Genomic DNA, 19,162 nt, shown 5'->3' with positions numbered 1-19,162 from the left:
CTACTGACCTACTGTATTGTTGTTAAAAACATAAAACATTTTACAAGTAACTTAAATCTAAATCTTGGTCCTGATTCTTGAAAGAAAAATGACCAATGAAAAGGTGCAATGCACCAAAAGTGGCCCATATTAAAGTTAATTTTAATACTAATTAGGCTGTTATCCATGAATCTTCAAATCAACTTTGAAAAGTACTTCGAAGACAGGCTAAAGAGATTGTGACGCTCGACGTTTTTATTATTATTATTATTATTATTATTATTTAAATGGCCAAATTCTGACTAAGAAAAAAATTAAATGTACTGGCACGCTAGTTATTTCCATAATAAATGACAAAAGGCTAAAAATATTTTTGGTGTTTTAAGCACTAAAATAGTGCTTAAATGTCACTAAATGGAGTATTTAAGCCTCATAATTAAATAGAAAATAAGGCGAATAACTGCAAAAAGTTAGATAGTTTTTAAAAAAGTTAGTTAGTTAGATAGTTTTGCGAATTATTTTATTCAGTAAAACACTCCCATGTTGTGGCAAACTATGGCAAGGGAAATGTTCATGATTGTATCTAAAATGTGGAAGGATTATGAGATCCAATTTATTGAAGCCTTGTGAAAAACGACCTTAAGCTGCGGTCCTGCAAACTTGTGGATCATCTGTTACTGAAATCAGTGCGTGTGCACGAGCTGTACGGGTTCGCGCCCATGTGCTAGATTCTGCGGAATGCGCCCTGGTGCTCGCGCTTGACTCTGAGCCCGAGAGAAACTCTTTTTGAGTTTTATCATGGATATAGATACATTTTGAGACGACAACAACAACTATTAAAACTATTTCAGCATTTCCATATAATAAAAACAGTTTTGTTTGTAAGCTTTTAACATTTTGGATAAAATGTCCAGACGCACGGCCCGGGAGCGACAGGAGAGCGATGATGACTCGGACACAGACCTGCTGCTCGCGGCGCTTTCGCCGGAGGAAGTGGAGAAGCTCGAGCGTGAACTCGTTTATATCGACCCCGACCCGACAGTACCTGTGGGACTCCGCCAGAGGAACCAGACGGACAAACTCCCGTCCAGAGGATATGACAGAGAAGCGATGCTAGACTACTGCGAGCGCCAAACCAAGAAACTGATCCGGAGAGAACTGAGCGCAGAGGTGATGATGATGATATAAATAATAATATTAACAACAGTAATATGAATATTAACATCAATGTGATAAAACAGTATTATTACTTATTCCGTTTTAAAAATATAGCTACTATTAATGTAGTTCATAATCACTTGTTGTTAATTACAACAGCTTTCCCTATTGACTTCTTAGTCAAATCTGTTTTCAATCCATTAACAAAACCTTTAAATCTTCAAAACACTTAACGTTACAGACTTATAGTAGTTATTATCTAGCCTAGTAATGATTATATTGATTATAATATAGCTGTATATAATCAATATAGGTAATAATCTATATCCTTTATGTTTTAAACACTGCATCAATTATTTATCTTTAATAATTTAACACATTTTAAAACTCACCTCAGGAAAGTTTCAAATTTTCAACTAATCTAGAATTACAAAATACATTAAGAGGTGGATTAATTTCCTCCATTGGGAATGGTTTGCTCTTAGTTTAGAGAGTTTCATTGCAGGGGAATGAAGAGTGAAGAGCTGACATGTGTTCATCTGTCATTCAGTTTCTGTTTAAGATCTCATCATAGTGTTACATATTTGTGGATTTGTAGACTGTAAATTGTTGCTTTAGCACTAAGATCCCTGTTAGCCTGTGTGGCCTGCATGCCTGACATGCTGTTAGTTCCCATGAATCAACAGCCGTTTTGCTGTACTCGCGGGACTCTAATGGCCTATAATGTTGTCTGACGGTGATGAAGTTTTTCTTTGCTTTGGAGCTTGTGCTGCACAGTTACAAAACACTGTGTGCTTCCAAGTGTGCGTCAAGCCTTTTTCCAACAACAAATCTCCTAAATAATCCTACTCTATACAGTTACTTCAAGAGAAATGTCTCTAGGTATCAATATTTTTCACTCTTTTCTGTTTGAAAACAGTGTAAACTTCTCCTGGGTAAAAAAAAATCTTTAACAGTGTAATTCTGCTGTACAGCCAAATGTCATTATAAACATTTAGTGTCATGGTTTGGTTTATTGTGGTCTGGTATAAACACAAGATACTCTCTCCTTTGAGGCAAGCAGTGGTTAGTTGGCACTCCATATAAACTATGCAGAACTAACCTTTAACATCAGAGCTGCTGTATTTGTTCAGTCTTTAATCCACCTCAGTTGGGTTTTCTGACAGTGTGCTGCAAAAATCTGAATAATATAGTAACAGAACAGAACAGGTGGTCTGGCTCTTCTGGGACAGTCTTCCTTGTGTTTTCTGGAGAGTGCGAGTTGTGTTTAATGTGATTAAACAGGTGCTAATGAAGCTCTAGTAATGCGAGACTCACACAAGGGGCCTCAAACTACTTTTAAACTCTATTGAGACACAGACAGGCTTGTTTTAAAGGGCAGGTTAGAGAACACACAAATAAAGTACCCAACATACTAAGTAACATTGTGCTTTGTATAATCAGTAATTATCTTTTATAGTATTTTTGAATCAATACTAATTTAAAAACAAAATAATCTGATCACATTGACTGCAAAATTTGTTTAGCTGCTACATTATGTTGGCTGTGTAATCATGCTAACTGGCCAGTCACTTCCACATGTATTCAGCAAAACATCTTGAGAATAAATTTACATTCTGGTAGTTTTTCAGTAGTTAAGAGCGATGCACTTGAGCGATTTGTGATTGTTTTTACTTTAAGCCTGGCCTCGGTGAGGTTTTGGAGCTGTCACGTACAGCATACCAGACCTGAATGTTCCTCCCTTTGCTGCCTTATAAGGGCACATCTGAGAGTTTTAAGACTTCTTCAAACAATAGCACACACATCTACACAGTACGTTCATTCCCTTTTAATGACCACCAAAAATAACTCACTCAGTTCAACTGGGTCCAGTCATGAAGACCTGTGTATTTAATGACAATCTTGATATTTATCTATAATTACACTAAAATGACAGCAAAAGTGAACTGAAATTAAATGTAAATACAATGTCAAAGATCAGACCTAGATTAGCCAAAATCAGATAAGCAAACTATCAAAAGACAAACAGTCAAGTACCTTTGTGAATAATGTGTCTGTTTGTAGGGAGGGGATGGAAGAAGGAGAGAGCGACTTCGCCGGATGAGGAGCAGAGAGTTTTCCAGATCACAGAGCGGCGATCCTCCGGACACAGAGAGCAGAAATGCTGAAAGTGAAAAAGATAAGGAGAGAACGAGAAAATGGGAGGATGACTCTAAAGATTTATCTGATGAGGGAAAGAATAAACGGGAGGAAAAGAGAACAGGTGATAAGATGGAAAGTGGCAAAGAACTTTCTAGGAAAGAGAAAGGTGGCAGCAAAACTCTAGACCTCATCTCCAAACTGCAAGAGAAACAAGAGGAGAAGAAAGACAGAGGGAGGAAGGATGACAAGAAAGTGAACGAAAACTCCAAAATACGAGGGGTTGTCTCCAAACTTCAGGGGAATAAAGTGACTGAGGAAAAAAAGGACAAAAAGACGGACGTCAAACAGCAAGATGGAAGCAGAACTAAAGCTTCAGAGGTACCCAAAAACAACAAAGCAGGACGAGTAAACTTAATAGATGCAGAAAAAGACGACAAAAACAGCAGATTTAGTACAGTTGAAGAAACAAGTTTGGATAAAACCAGACCTCAAAAGGAGAGAGAACAAGTGAAAGCACCAGAAAACAGCAAGGCCAAGATTTTTACCAGTTCTTTCCATGAAAGCTCAGGGAACTGTCATGGAGCGGACACCTGTTCACTTACTACTGAGGAGGATGAGTCTTATAGTGAAGATCTGGACAGTGACACTGGCTCCAGCATGTTTGACGATCTTCTAGAGCAGGTTCGCAGTGACGATCCTGAACTAACTGAGGTCAACGTCAACAATTCAGATGCCATTAAAACAGATACCCTGATTCAGTTTGCAGAGGGTCTTCGCAGTAACACTCACATCAAAACCTTCTGCCTTGCAAACACAAGAGCGGATGATCATGTCGCATTCGCCATCGCTAAAACATTGCGAGAAAACTCAACCCTGACCGGCATCAACCTCGACTCTAATCATCTGACAGGCAAGGGCATCCTGGCCATCATCAACTCTCTTCAACACAACAGCGCACTGATGGAGCTGAGGTTTCATAACCAGAGACACATCTGCGGAGGGAAGACTGAGATGGAGATGGCCAAAGTCTTACGTGACAACTCTTCCCTGCTGAAGTTGGGATATCACTTTGAGTTAGCCGGGCCGAGGATGGCCATGACAAACATCTTGAGCCGAAACATGGACAGGAAACGGCAGCAGCGATTAGAAGCGCAAAAACTCGCCGGACATGAGATCAACTCCACTGCACGTGAAGAAAATAAGAGCTCAACTAATAAAGCTAACTCAAAAACATTGTCCACTCCAAAGAAAGACTCTAAATTTGCTTCCCTATCAAAATTCACCTCTGCTCAAGAAAATTCCAAAGCTTCGCCGACAAAGCCACTGTCTAAACTCCTCACCACTGAGGTAACAGGAAGCAAAAAAGGTGCAACAGGATGTGGGCAAGCCCCTCCTCCTCCTCCCCCTCCTCCAGGTCCAGCATTAGATGTTCAGGCACTAAGGAGGTCTTTGACCCCAGTCTCTCAGAGGAAACCAGATGGCAGTACAGCTGTCCGACAGACAGACAGGAGCTCCAGAGATCAGCTCCTGGACTCTATCAGAAACTGCAGCATGAATGCTCTCAAGAAGGCAAGTGATGTGAATCTCACGTTATAGATGTTGCTGCACATCCCACTCCTAATAAGAACAAAGAAAAAATCTAGAGCATTATGTTATTAAATGTCTCATTAAGTGCTTCGAAGTATGCGTTTTTATTTGATGTGGGAGGACCTTACCTGAAAAAATTAAGACAGGGCAGAACATAGAGGCTTCCCCTTTTTAAGAGTCAGCCAATAGCATTTCGTTTTATCACAGCTCTGCCAGCAGTGAGGTCAAAAGCTCAAACGTCTTAAAGGGGACAGGACATGTCAGATACTAAAGAGCATTTGATTGGTCAGAAGATTTGATGAGAAACTGAAGTATGAGGTGACGTAAAAAAAAAAGTTTATCCAATTAGGCGAAAGTGACTGACTGCAAGCTTTGGATGTTTATTTCTTCTAAATGTGAATTGTGTTTTACAAATTTACTAAAACTAACATTTAAAACACGTTCACAAGTTCAAACTACACTCTGGTCAGCACCAATTGCAGGGTTGCCCAAGCTGCAACCTTGATCAAACATTCCTGACTTTAATTAGCAGGTGCTTAGGGCTGGGCGATTTGCCCTAAAATCTAAATCTCGATTAATTGAACATTTTAACTCATCGTGACATGTAGTTAATTTTTTTGAGAGATGCGCAGGTATGCAATCGCACAAAGGCTGTGCTGGACCATATGTGTGCACTTGATGCAGAAGTATAAATCAGACTTAACAGAGCAGGGTCACATGAGTCCACATGTGGTAGGGAAAGTAATTTAAAAAATTGACCTGGAAAAATTAGAACAATTATAGGTTCTGAATGTCGATTTCCATTACTTTTTAATTATTCGACCAGCCCAACAAGTGCTTCTTTAGATCTTACTAATGCTGCGGTCACACTAGAGTTTGAGCATGCAAAATTCTGTCATACGGCAACGGTCCTGTCAACTAAAATGTTAAAGACCCCTAAAAATAACTTGCACTCTCTAAAGCAGGTTGCACACCGGTTGTGCTGCTTGGCGCCGTAACACGGCACACACATAACAGTTGAAAGTATTGAACACCAGACACTCACATTTGCATGTTATTTAAAATGAAACTACTTAGATGGCGTTCTGTGGTGCAGCAGAAATATGAACAGTGTCCTGAGTTTTGGCTGGGCACCGCAGACAGCCGCCAACTTGCGGTGCGAGTACCCTGATAGAAATCTGTTTAGAATTCTAAAATGCATAGCGATGTGTGGCGCGACACTGAGCGCCATATCCAGTGCGACCCCCTTAACAGTTAAAAAAAATTCTGTCTATATGCAGTACTGAATTCAGAGTAATAATCTTTCGGATGAGACCAGTGGCGTAGCGGACGGGCCCGCAGGGCCCGCACCGCGGGGGGGCCCCGCGTGATTAGGGGGCCCCACGTCGTCGCGATTTTTAATAATTGAAAATCCAGGAATCGCAATAATCAAACTCTTGGGAACAACTGTGGTCGGAACCAAAGTTTACAGGTCTGTGTTCTCTGAACTCCGCTCAAGCGGTGGACTACTTCATTCTGATTGCTTGCCGCCGAACCGCGTCATGGCCAATGAAGACACGCCGCTGTTTCTCGCCGCCGGTTCTCGTTAAAAAATGAATGACTTCTGGCTACTTTGACGCTCTCGCCACTTTCGGTTTGTGATCGCTCCTCAGTTTGTGAAGGATTCCCCGTGTTGACACGCCACTCTGCCTCCTTTCCCCGCTCCTCAATTTGTGACATAGATATATACACTAGATATCGCATGGGGACCCTGAGCATGCGTCTATAGCGCCGCCACATTGGTACAGTGCTCCCAGGACAAATGTCATTCAACCGCACTAGTCAAGACAGTGTTATTACGTGAAGATGCGGGACTTTATCGCTGTCTACGGGTGTAGTAACGAGCAAACAAAGAAAATAAAGCACAAAGGCAGAACATTTCATAGGATTAAGTTTTTTACGTTTTTGTATGTTTTGAAATTTGTGCTAACAGGTCACGTTATTGATAATAATATCTATAGTCACTTACTGCATTCACCATAAGGCAAAGTAGCACCAACTCGCACTAAATACTCGGCTTATGCTAGGTTTGTTGAATAAATCAGCAAACAATGCAAAAGAAATACGACAAAGAGATGCTGCGCTGCCAGAAAATTGTATTATTGTCGGCTAGCGAACGAGTCGTTCATAACGGAGATTCATTCACAAACGAATCGCTCCCTCCATCAGTATGAGAAGTGAAAGCAGGAGAGGAGCTGTATTTCAGCACATGATTAGATCAAATTTAACAGGGAGAGTAAATAGTACATTTTCATACACACAAACACAAGCTTTTGTCAGGAATGCCCGTGCGATAAGTGATCCATCAATGTAGAAAAGTGATGTCAAATAAAAATTTTCATATTAAAAAAAAATGCATACTAACATCCAGGAAAACTCCCGATCATAGATATATGTGTATATCTATATCTATGTGTATATCCCCCCCCAATCTCTCCACCCCCCCCCCCCCCCCGCCTTCAACTGGGGGCCCCGTCGGTGATCCCTGCAGGGGGGCCTCCGCATTTGGCGCTACGCCACTGGATGAGACATTAAACCAAGGTCCTCACTATCTGTGGTCATATCCACTTCTCATAAAGGGTAGGGTTGTAACCCAGGTTACCTCCATTAGCCCTTACCCATCATAGCCTCCCAATCATCCCCATTCACTGAATTGGCTGTAGCACTGTCTCACATTTTTTTAATATTCAATATTTTTTCACTTCAGTATATTATAAATGCCTTGAATTTCTTTCCAATCTTCCTCACAGGTTGAGATTCCCAAGCGGTTGAGATAACATCTGTCCAGTGCACGTGTGTCTGATTCAGATTCACCTGCAGTCTTCCAGAGCTCTGTTATGATGGAGGAGTCACTGAATCGTCAAGATGAGATCCCTTCTCTACATGCTCAGACATTCAGACACTTTAGACACATGATATGTAAACATCTGAGGTGTGAGGCTTTACCATATTAGTGTGATTATCCCTGGACTGATAGGAAATGTCAAAGGCCAAATCAAAAAAAAAACTTTTTTTGGAATGGGTAATTGAAATATAATAGCCATTTCATTTTAGAATTCTGGCATACTTTAAGATACTTTTATCTTCTACGATGTGTCTTGTAGCATCTCCACTCATCAATTTGCAAATATCATGCCATAACATTTTCAGCTGAAGGTTCATGATCTCATGCTTTCTGCAGCACATCTTTAATCAGTTAAATGTTGCATTAAACAGAAATGTCAGTCAGTGTATTTAAATGCATTAATGAATTATAGTGTATGCAGAGAATAAAGCAAAAAATCTCACATTTTTGAGCAACATTTATTATGTATCCTGCAAATCAAGTTTATGTGTGATACATTAAAAATGTCACTTTAGAACTATGTTGATTGTAAAAATGGAAATTGCCTTAGACTTGATCCATCTTTAATGTTACAGTAGTTCAATAAACCTCAACAAACAACCAGACACAATGGGTTTTGAGTTTTAATTAGAGTACAGGGGCTTATAGGGTTAAAATCTCTACATAAGCTCGAATCAACACATGAAATGGCGTTTGTTGTTGTTGTTTACTCTGCAATGCATAAGACATTTCTGACTTACGGGGACTTACAGTGTCAATCAAAAAACAGGCGCAATTCGTGAACCTCACCTACAGATGGCGAAAGAGGAACAGGTGGACACACTACTTTTACCATGTTGCCAATGTCATGTGTCCTTCACTGCTAATCACAAAAGTGTCAAAGAGATGCGCACTTCAAAGTCTCGCTGGAAGACGTAAAGATAAAGTACTTTGATTTTTTTTTGTCATGTACTGTTTTCGTGGACTATAGCAGCACAGTTTGTGAGTAATTTCTCTATAGGAGTAGACGATTGATCTGTATCAGGTGTTCCAGTAGGTCTATGTTTCAGTGCTAAAAAAAAAAAAAAAAAGGAAAAAACTGAAGTTAGAATACGTCAATTTACAGCAACACAATATATATGGCTTTGTAATGAATGGATGAATGAACGAACAATGCAGATATCAGCAATCAAAGTATTTACATAAAGATAAATAAACAACTATTGTTTTCATTGCAAGGAAGTAATAAATTGGATGTCTTCTGGCTTATTTTATCTCTCTTTGTGCTATAAGCTTGTATAATCAAATATCTTTTTGTAAAACTCAGTTACAGAAGGTGTCATCACCACTTCTGTTCTGACCATTTCCTTCCTGACTTATAACGTGCAGTTGATAGACATGGCAGTCCCGCTGCTAATCTGTGATTGGTTTGTTTATTCGAAAGTAGAGGTCTCTCTCTCCCTTCACTTACAATTGTGTAATTTTATAGTAAAGAGAATGTCTTGCTTGAATAGGACGTGAGACTACAGAGAGAATGAAGCCCCATCTAAGTTTTATGTCTCTTCTTGCAGGTAAATATGATTAATTTTCCTTCTTGATTTATAATCGTGAATCCTGTAAGGTAAACGTGTGTGTGTTAAAATATGTGAACTTTTAGTGACCTTTGAAGAGAAATATTCTCAAGATCTATAATAGCACTTTTAACTTGTAATAAAGCATTAAATCATGTTTACATCAGATGTATATTTGTTTCTGTCTTGCCTGAACTATACGATAATTCAAGGAAGAGGGTCTCTTCAATATTTACAGTTTAACAGATCTTTTTAAAAATGTTTTTGTGTGAAAGATTTGTCAGTTTAACACATATTGAGTTCATCAAAGTTTTACTGTGTTTTATTTCTAGTTTTGACTGAAGTGTTGATGAAGTCTGGAGATGTGTATGTCGGAAGAGAAGGTGGAGAGGTGGAGATCAGATGTTCATATCCAGATAAACACATTTATACATCCAAGTACTTCTGCCGTGAACCCTGTAAAAATGTTTTGATTAAAACTGAAAAAGTTGATCAGGTCTTCACAACTGAAAGATACTCTTTGTTTAGTAGTGTGAATGAACGGTTCTTTACTGTAACCATCAGAAAGCTCAGACTCACAGACACTGGTGTTTATTACTGTGGAATTGATCAATGGTTCTATGACAAACTGATGAAGGTTCATTTGACTGTCACTCCAGGTGGGTAATTAATATGATATGATATACAGACACTATTGGCTTTTATTTTTAAATAATTCCACATAGCTTCACACAACATTTTTATAATCTTAAATTTCCTGTTTTGTTTCAGCAGCTCCTGTGAGCAGACCTTCACACACCACTGAAAACACACTTATAACATCTAACACTCATACAACAACACTCACATCTACAGGTAGATATACATTCAGTAAACCAGTCATCTCTTTTAAAACAGCTTGTAAAATCGCTAACTTTTTTTTTCTTTTCTTTCACTTTTCATCTCTTAGATGGTGTTAATACAGATGAGCCGTCCTCACTAACAACCCAGACAACCAAACATATATCAAACGTTGAAGAAACCCTTGGTATTGTATTTTGTTTACCTGTATTTTAAGAAAAGTTGAAATTAGTTTATTCAGCATTGCATTTTTGTTCTATATGTAAAGAGGGGGCGAAGCAGTAGGTAGTGCTGTCACCTCACAGCAAGAAAGGTCGCTGGGTCGCTGGTTCGAGCCTAGGCTCAGTTAGCGTTTCTGTGTGGAGTTTGCAATTTTTACCTGCGTTCGCATCGGTTTCTTCCGGGTGCTCCGGTTTCCCGAAGACATGTGGTACAGGTGAATTGGGTAGGCTAAATTGTCCGTAGTGTATGAGTGTGTGTGTGAATGTGTGTGTGGATGTTTCCCAGAGATGAATTGCGGCTGGAAGGGCATCCGCTGCGTAAAAACTTGCTGAATAAGTTGGCGGTTCATTCCGCTGTGGCGACCCCGGATTAATAAAGGGACTAAGCTGACAAGAAAATGAATGAAGGAATATATGTAAAGAGCTAAACTGAAAAGGTGAATGTGCTGCTTCAATCTTACTAATACTGTTCTGGTTTTCTATTTTTATTTTAGGTGGAGTGCCTGTGGTTTGTGCAGTTGTTATTGCGCTGCTGGGGTTTTGTGTTGTTGTGGCCTTAGCCTATCTATGCAGGAAAAGGTCAGATATGAAATCTAGATGTAAGTTCATCTACACACATCAAAATCAACAGTGAGGTGCTGGTGAGTTAGAAACACCATCATATTTTCTATGGACATTTTACAGTTTTGCAGCCTCCAGTCACTGGAATTCCTGCTTCAACAGATCCAAACCAGGTATGCAAATATCTGCCCTTTCTACATATTTTACCCTAATTACTGTATATCTGATTACAATAGCAACACAAAGAGAACAGCAAGGATATCACTGGGCATCTCTCATGTGATAGCCTAGCATCCAATATATGCGCAGTACAGAGTCAGAAGTAGAAGTAAGCAGAAGTAGTGAGATGGGTCTGGATGCAGACCTAGTGCATTGCAATCTGAGGCCATACTCACACTAGTTACAGTTGCCTCAAACCGAGCCAAAGCACGCTTGTCCCCCCTCCCGTCTCCCCCGATGGCCTGCACTCACACCACAAACAGGCCTCGGCACGCTTACGTCATCGCTGCTGCTCTGTTCAGTGAGAAGCGCTGTCACTCAGCTGCAAAGTGGAGATTTCTCTAGTTATATCGTATCAGTCGTTTGTTATGCATTAACATGCAGTCAAATATTTCGCCAAACAGTCCTTAGGGATGCGGTGACACGCAGTCAGATATCTTGCCAAACAGATCCGCCACTTTTGGCGCTCATAAACAATCATAAAGCTCTTGTGCTGCAGGAATGAGGAGGTCTGCTGAAGCAGCGCAGCTGTCGTGCTGTGAAGAGTTCTCGTCTTTAATAAACTACGGCAGTTTGCGTTCACATAACAGTAAGAATGATTAATAAATCCATATAAAACAGCCCCTTAAAAGTCACGTCTCGCTTTCAGTTTCGGGCTTTGGCGCGTTTTGCACTCACACACAAGCGTACCGCGCCAAAGCCCAAGTGAATCGCGCTCAGGCACACCTCTTCCAACCGGGCCAGGGCCGGCCAAGTGAACCGTGCTTGAGCCCGATTCAGCGCACTCACACTTCTCAAACGATCCGGGAAACGGGCCTGGGCACGGTACGGATGGCATAGTGTGAGTAGGCCCTAAGCTGCATCCAATGCTTTTTAATGCGCTCACCTAACCCCACCCCTAACCTTCACAGTGACGTCACTACCTCCATCTGAGTGCATTGTGTCTGACATTGCATCGCTGAGTGATGCAATCTCAGCTTGCTACATAAAGGCTGCATCCAGGTACTATTGGAAGTAGTAGGTCATCTGGGTACTTCTCGCCTACTGTTTTTCAAATACTAGGATTTCTGGCATACTACTGAGCTCACGTACCATATAGTAGGGAAGTATGCATCTGGATGCAGTTTGAGATGCAGATGAGACTGACGTGCAGCCTCTGGCCCTCTAAACTTCTTGCTTTTTCATGAGTCTATTCTACTGTGATTGGTCAGATGAACCTGCTGTGTTGTGATTGGTCTATTGGATCTTCACCACCACCACTCCCCTCCCCCTCAACCCCACCCCTAACCCTACCTTCTAGTACAGTGGTTCCCAACCTGGGGTCGGCGCCCCCCTAAGGGGGCCGCCAAAGTTCACAAGGGGGGCGCGGGAGAGGATAAGTGTAGAGGTAGAAAAAGGCAAAAAATGCTCCACAATTATATAGGGCTGTACAATTAATCGAAAATCCGATTTTGATTTCAAACGATTATAAAAAAGCATTAATCGAGATAAAGGATTATTGCATCATATACCGCCACCTTTCCAGTTGTACACGTGTTGCTCTAAAAAGCGCAAAGGAGCGCGTGCTTATGTGTGTGTGCAGCACGCACACTCAGTCAGAAGCATGCGGCCGGTCAGCATTCGCTCTCATTCGCACACTGAGACGAGCAGAGGAGCGCAGACATCTAAAGTCATTAACGTGAGCGCTTTAATGGTCAAATAGGTGTCAAAACGGGGTGTTTAGTGATTTTTTTATATTAAACCTCATTTGTGTAATAAACAAACGAGTTGAGGATCAAAAGACGTGAAAGAGAAACCAAAGAGACAGCGAGAAATATTCCTGCTGCCGCCTGTTTTTATGATTATTAATCAAACAACGAGAAAATCCCTCACTAGTCTTGACTAAAGGACTGCTGTAGCTAAAGTGTTTTTCTTACAGTGAAGATGCTTAAAGCACAGTTTGTTTAATATTTTTGTTCTATTGTATTTATTTCTCATCACTCGTAGAAGAAGTGCAAAAAAGGTGGAGCTCAAGCTTAAGCTCCCCCTCGCTGGAGCTCAGCTCTCCTCAAATGACTCTGCAGCGAGCACCACTTGGAATTATTAGCCCTCCTGAATATTTGCAACCCTTTTCCTCCCAATTTCTGTTTCATGGAAAGAAGTTTTTTTTTTTTTTACTTATTTCTGAACATAATAGTTTTAATATCTCATTTCTGATTACTGATTTCTTTTATCTTTGCTTTGATGACAGTACATAATATTTTACTAGATATTTTTCAAAATACAAGCATTCAGATTAAAGTGCAATTCAAAGGCTTAATTAGGGTAATTAGGCAAGTCATTGTATAACAGTAGTTTCTTCTACAGACAATCAAAAATATTTATTGCTTAAGGGGGCTAATAATATTGACCTTAAATTGGTTTCAAAATATTTAAACCTGCTTTTATTCTAGCTAAAATAAAACAAATAAGCCTAGAAGAAAAAATATTAAAGGAAATACTGTTAAAATTCCTTGTTCTGTTAAACATAATTTGGGAAATATTAAAAAAAAAACTCTCAGGAGCGCTAATAATATTGACTTTAACTGATAATCGTTTTGAATTATCGTGATTACAATTATGACAATTATGATGATTACAATTATATATATATGGGGGGGGCTCCAATGTTTGTATATGTTCTTTGGGGGTGGGGGGGTGGGGGGGGATGGGGGGGCCCTAAGAAAAAGGTTGGGTACCACTGTTCTAGTAAATGCATATGTCAGAGAGTGCATGTCTGAGCGTCCATGTGCAAGTCTCCAGCCAGACACTATTGTCAGCAACTGTACATACTTTAGGATAATGGCATTGTTATGTATCTGAATAATCATTATTACATTTTAGGTCTTAAAAGACCTGCAATAATGTTGCGAATTACAGAGGGTTTATGGGGGAATTGGATGTATGGGGGACAGCTTTTTGAAAGAGAGAAAAAGTTCTCTCTGATCTGTATTTTAAATAATAATGTTAATAATTAAAATAATAGATTTCATTTGACCACCCCTATAACGGCTCATACCACTGTGAATGCATAATTGCACTGATCAGTCTGAGAAGAAAAGTCATTCAGCATCATATAGCCTAAAAGTAAAGTCAAATTAGACGCAGAGTTTGTATAGTTTGACCCAAAGTAAGCCGAAAAAGCTAATCAAGTCAGAATACACCGAGGGCGTGGACACTTCCTAAATGGACTTTCTCTAAGGCCCCGTTTACACTAATATGTTTTCATTTTAAAACACATTTATTAAAGTTTTGCTATGGTTACGGCTTCCGTCTACACTACCCTGAAGTTTTTGAGCTCCGAAAACAAAATGTTTTGGAAACACTGAAGAGTATTAGTGTAAATGCGGCCTAAAAGTGAGGGGGGCTTATCTCTCCATCCCCCTGGCTGCTACGCCCCTGGAATACACTAAATAGCCTATCCAACAAAACACTGAAAACTTAAACACAATTATTTATTTAGAATTCATTATAATACATTCATTTATTAATACATTTGATGTTATTTATATTAATACATACATTTGATTGACTGAGGCATGTATTACACATTAACTAACTAAACACGTTAACAATAACTAAATCTGGACTTTTATTAGAACTATGTTAAGCTGCTTTGACACAATCAACATTGTGAAAAGTAAATAGCACCCCCAATTATCAATATATAATTCGCACACTGCACGTAACTTTACATCTTGGATGGGCTTCTGCCTACATAATTAAACTCTGCTGATATATGATTGTTTTTTTCTTCCAAAAGCCTAAAACAAAGCATATTCTGTTACAATTTTGGAACTTTGAAAGGAAGTTTATTTAGTACAGGGGCATTTATTTTAGCACATTGATAAATTCTGTTGGGCATTTTTTTAGCTTTTGTGTGTCACCTTTCTTTTTTTTCTTTCTCTAAAACTCATAGGAAGCCAACTAGTTTTTAATGATCATCATAAATATACATTTCTATTTGCAGTAAAGTTTATTTAATTGCCGTAACACTAAACATGTTGATTGCACAGTATGTTTACTAAACATGTTGTTCTCTCTTTTCCACTTCTCTCTCTCTCTCTCTCTCTCTCTCTCCTGGTTTCTCTCAGACTGCAGATGGTGTCTATCACATCTATGATGAAATGGTGATAGACAGTTCATCTGTAATATATTCCACTGTGCAGCACTGTGATCCTGCAGCTCAGGATGATGCAAACACTCTGTATTCACTCATCACTCCTCACACAGCATAAATGACAATTCTCTCTAAGAGGTCACTCTTGCAAGTTTCTAGTATTTTTTATGACCCGTGTGGTCAATGTGCAAAAACTGAGAAGAATGCCAGCTACCATCCTGCTGAGGACACGTGGGTCAAGTTGTGAAACAGCTGTTATTGTGTTAAATTAATTTTGCGCCTTTCTTTGTGTAAAATACAGCATGCTCTTTCTGTCACCATTCAACCATGCATCAAGGACATCAATTTAACCTTCTATAAACTCAAAGTTAAGACAAAAACTTTGCATCGCAATCTTCATCTGAACTCAACTTGCTTTATCGTTCAATAAACAACCCTGTTTTCTACTACCTGTCTGCTGTCTCACTTTCAGTTTATCAATGTAAAATAGTTTTTTTGTTTGACTTATTTCAAGATAGGATCCAATTTTATGACAAATTAGAAATCCATTTATCTTTCGTCACCTTAGAATTTTAAGGTTCTATCTGACATTTTAGTCTAAATTTAGTTATTGACATTTTCTGACAACTTGTTTACATCATAGCATCTTTTTTTAATAACTTGTTTACGTTTTAAGACTTTTTATTTAAAAAAAAATGTTACACACATACTGTTTGCTATGGAATGTAAAAACTTTGAAGCTCAGTATTTCAAAATCATTCAGAATGCAGATAGAACCTTACAGTTCCAAGGTGACGATTTGCTACATCTCTTTTCACTGATGGCGTTATAAAGTATACTTCATCCAAAAAAATATATATATAATTACTCACCCTCAAGTGGTTCCAAACTTTTATGAGTATTGTTATTCTGTTGAACAGTAGGAAACTAGTTGGGAAATAGGAAAATGTAATACTATGGAGATCATTATTACTGGTTTCTAAAATTTTCTAAATATCTTTTGTGTTCAGCAGAAAAAAAACAGCTCAAACAGGTTTGTGTGTCAAGTGAAGTTTGAGTAAATGATGACAGCACTTTCAGATTTGGATGAACTAACCTGTTAATGCAGTGCAAGCTTGTTTATTCTGAAATACCCACTTTTTTCTGAAAAACATGACCAAAACAAAACACAAGGACAGTTTTTTATTTATTTTTTTGCAGTTTGCAATAACATCGGACTGTGGTCAAGATCTGTGTGATAAAGTGTACTGATTTTGGGGACATGTCATCGGCTGGTATTGATCAACTTTATCAAGCCAATGTCAAGTCAAGTCAATGCAGCATGTACCAGGACATTTTAGAGAACCTAATGCTTTTGCTGACAAGCTTTTTTTTTTTTTTTTTTTTTAGAAATGGGTAGTTCCTCTTGCAGCAGACGTCTTACCCACCCACAGCCCAAAATGATTCTAAATAGTTTTCTGACCATAATATCATTGTGCCTTATTGGCATAACCTGACCTAAACCCCATAGGGTATTTTTTTCTAGAGGATAAGAAACATCCAACCAAACAATACTGATGATCTGAAGGCCACTATCAAAGCATTATGTGCATCAATAACACTTAGCAGTGCCACAGGCTTATCAAAACTCCAAACTTTCAAATTATTCCGCTTTTTTTGCAATACTTGTTGAATTTAAAAAAGTTTTTAAAAGAAATATTTTTTGAGATGTGGCTATATTTTATTTCTTATGAAATAAATAGTTTCTATCATCTATAAAATATCTATTTCCATAAGTGTTTCTCATATTTTGTCATACTAAGTTTTTTTTTTTTCAGTTTTTCATTTATTCATTCATTTTCTTTTTGGCTTAGTCCTTTTATTAATCAGGGGTTGCCACAGTGGAATGAACTGCCAACTTGTCCAGCATATGTTTTACGCAGCAAATGCCCTTTCAGCCGCAACCCAACACTGGAAAACACCCATACACACTCATTCACACATATACACTACAGACAATTTAGCTTATTCAAGTCACCTACCGCAAGTCTTTGGACTGGTGGAAACCGGATCACCCGAATGAAACCCACGCAAACATGCAAACTCCACCCAGACAACTGCCAACAGTCCCAGCGATCTTCTTGCTGTGAGGAGATCATGCTACCCACTGCACCTGGTGTCACCTTGAGTTTTTTGTATTTAAAAACTCTTCTAAACTGTCATTAGTTTGTTTTTTGTTGGTAAAAATCTGGGGTCAACACGGCCGAATGAATCGCCAACTTATCCAGCATGATTTACACAGTGGATGCCCTTCCTACTGCAACCCATCACTTAACCTATAGCACATGTCTTTGGACTGTGTAGGAAACTGGAGCACCCGGAGAACACAAGGAGAACATGCAGACTCCACACAGAAATGCCAACTGACCCAGCTGAGGCTCGAACCAGCGACCTTCTTGTTGTGAGGCGACAGCACTACCAACTGCGCCACCGCGTCACCTATAATTACATCCTCAACCTAATAAAATATAAAATCATTGAGAAATAGGAAAAAAAGAACAAAAACAGACAATACCTCTCATATTAATTGTAGACATTACAGTTATAGACAGTGTAGATTATTAAAATAATGCAATTTAATTCAGGGCCGCAAGGTGGCTCAATGGTTTAGCCCTGTTGCCTCACTGCAAGAAGGCCACTGGTTTGAGTGCTGGCTGGGCCAGTTGCCGTTTCTGTGTGGAATTTGCAAGTTTGCAGGGGTTTCCTCTGGGTGCTCTGGTTTCCCAACATTCCAAAGACATGCGCTATAAGTCATTCATTCATTTATTTTCTTTTCGGCTTAGTCCCTTTAATAATAAGGGGTTGCCACTGCAGCGGAATAAACCGCCAACTTATTTAGCATATGCTTTATGCATAGGATGCCCATCCCCATTGGCCATAGTGTGTGAATGTAAGAGTGTGTTTGGGTGTTTCCCAATATTAGGTTGCGGCTGAAAGAACATCCGATGTGCAAAAAAAATACTGGAATAGTTGGCGGTTCATTCTGCTGTGGCAACCCCTGATAAATAAGGGACTAAGCCAAAGGCAATTAAATGAAATTAATTCAGTTAATGAATAATTTCTCATGGCGTGGATGGTGTACACATATTTTGCAGCTAGTCATGCCTTCCTCTGAGTATATTGTGAATTTTATCTGAGTCGTTTAGAATGAACTGGGGTACCACAGGGCTCTGTTCTTGGGCCACTTCTCTTCTCCATCTACACAACATCTTTAGGAGCAGTCATCCAGAAACATAGATTTTCCTACCACTGCTATGCTGATGATACCCAGCTATACCTCTCTTTTCACCCTGATGATCCCTCGGTTCTGGCTCGCATCGCAGCCTGCCTGTTGGATATTTCACACTGGATGAAAGATCATCATCTTCAGCTGAACCTCACGAAAACAGAAATGCTTGAAGTTTCTGCCAACCCGACTCTACATCATAACTTTTCAATCCAGATGGATGGGGCAAACATTACTGCATCCAAAATAGTGAAAAGCCTTGGAGTAACGATTGATGACCAGCTAAACTTTCACATTTCTAGAACTGCTCGATTATGCAGATTCGCACTCTACAACATCATAAAAGTCTGACCCTTCCTATCTGAACATGCAGCTCAACTCCTTGTTCAAGCTCTTGTTCTCTCTAGACTGGACTATTGCAACTCCCTACTAGCCGGCCTCCCAGCAAGCTCTATCAAACCTCTCCAGATGCTTCAGAATGCAACAGCACGAGTGGTCTTTAATGAACCTAAAAGAGCACATGTCACTCTGCTACTCACACGTTTGCACTGGCTGCCAGTTGCTGCTCGCGTCAAATTCAAAGCTCTGATGTTTGCTTACAAAGCGATTTCTGGCTGC

At 39.4% G+C, this 19,162-nt stretch overlaps 2 protein-coding genes and 1 long non-coding RNA gene across 11 annotated transcripts; 2 read left to right on the top strand and 1 right to left on the bottom strand.

The window, feature by feature from the left end:
* The first annotated feature begins 682 nt into the window (after positions 1-682).
* Positions 683-8,360, top strand: lmod1a (leiomodin 1a (smooth muscle)). The gene is made up of 3 exons (NM_001423272.1): positions 683-1,149; positions 3,202-4,848; positions 7,656-8,360. The coding sequence occupies exons 1-3, from the start codon at positions 886-888 to the stop codon at positions 7,680-7,682; spliced, it is 1,938 nt and encodes a 645-aa protein (NP_001410201.1). The 5' UTR covers positions 683-885; the 3' UTR covers positions 7,683-8,360.
* On the bottom strand, positions 8,195-17,410 carry LOC141375645 (uncharacterized). Of its 2 annotated transcripts, none has more exons than XR_012384398.1 (4): positions 17,301-17,410; positions 16,376-16,422; positions 16,152-16,206; positions 8,195-8,801 (listed from the first exon to the last, which is right to left on the bottom strand). It is a non-coding gene; the product is annotated as an uncharacterized lncRNA (long non-coding RNA). The 2 variants fall into 2 exon arrangements; XR_012384397.1 differs by lacking the exon at positions 16,152-16,206 and adding an exon at positions 11,318-11,463.
* Positions 8,489-15,723, top strand: LOC141375644 (uncharacterized). Of its 8 annotated transcripts, none has more exons than XM_073910459.1 (8): positions 8,489-8,664; positions 9,244-9,300; positions 9,633-9,959; positions 10,075-10,155; positions 10,250-10,327; positions 10,856-10,960; positions 11,046-11,095; positions 15,254-15,723. In XM_073910459.1, the coding sequence occupies exons 1-8, from the start codon at positions 8,598-8,600 to the stop codon at positions 15,395-15,397; spliced, it is 909 nt and encodes a 302-aa protein (XP_073766560.1). In that variant the 5' UTR covers positions 8,489-8,597; the 3' UTR covers positions 15,398-15,723. The 8 variants fall into 8 exon arrangements, with proteins under 8 accessions (XP_073766560.1, XP_073766559.1, XP_073766562.1 ...); XM_073910458.1 differs by having other exon boundaries at positions 10,072-10,155; XM_073910461.1 differs by having other exon boundaries at positions 8,566-8,675; positions 10,072-10,155.
* Positions 17,411-19,162: the final 1,752 nt, after the last annotated feature.

This window comes from Danio rerio, chromosome 8 (assembly GCF_049306965.1).
Source record: "Danio rerio strain Tuebingen ecotype United States chromosome 8, GRCz12tu, whole genome shotgun sequence".
NCBI lineage: Eukaryota > Metazoa > Chordata > Actinopteri > Cypriniformes > Danionidae > Danio > Danio rerio.
The sequence above is the reverse complement of the archived record's forward strand: the minus strand, read 5'-3'. Positions and strand labels throughout refer to the sequence as shown.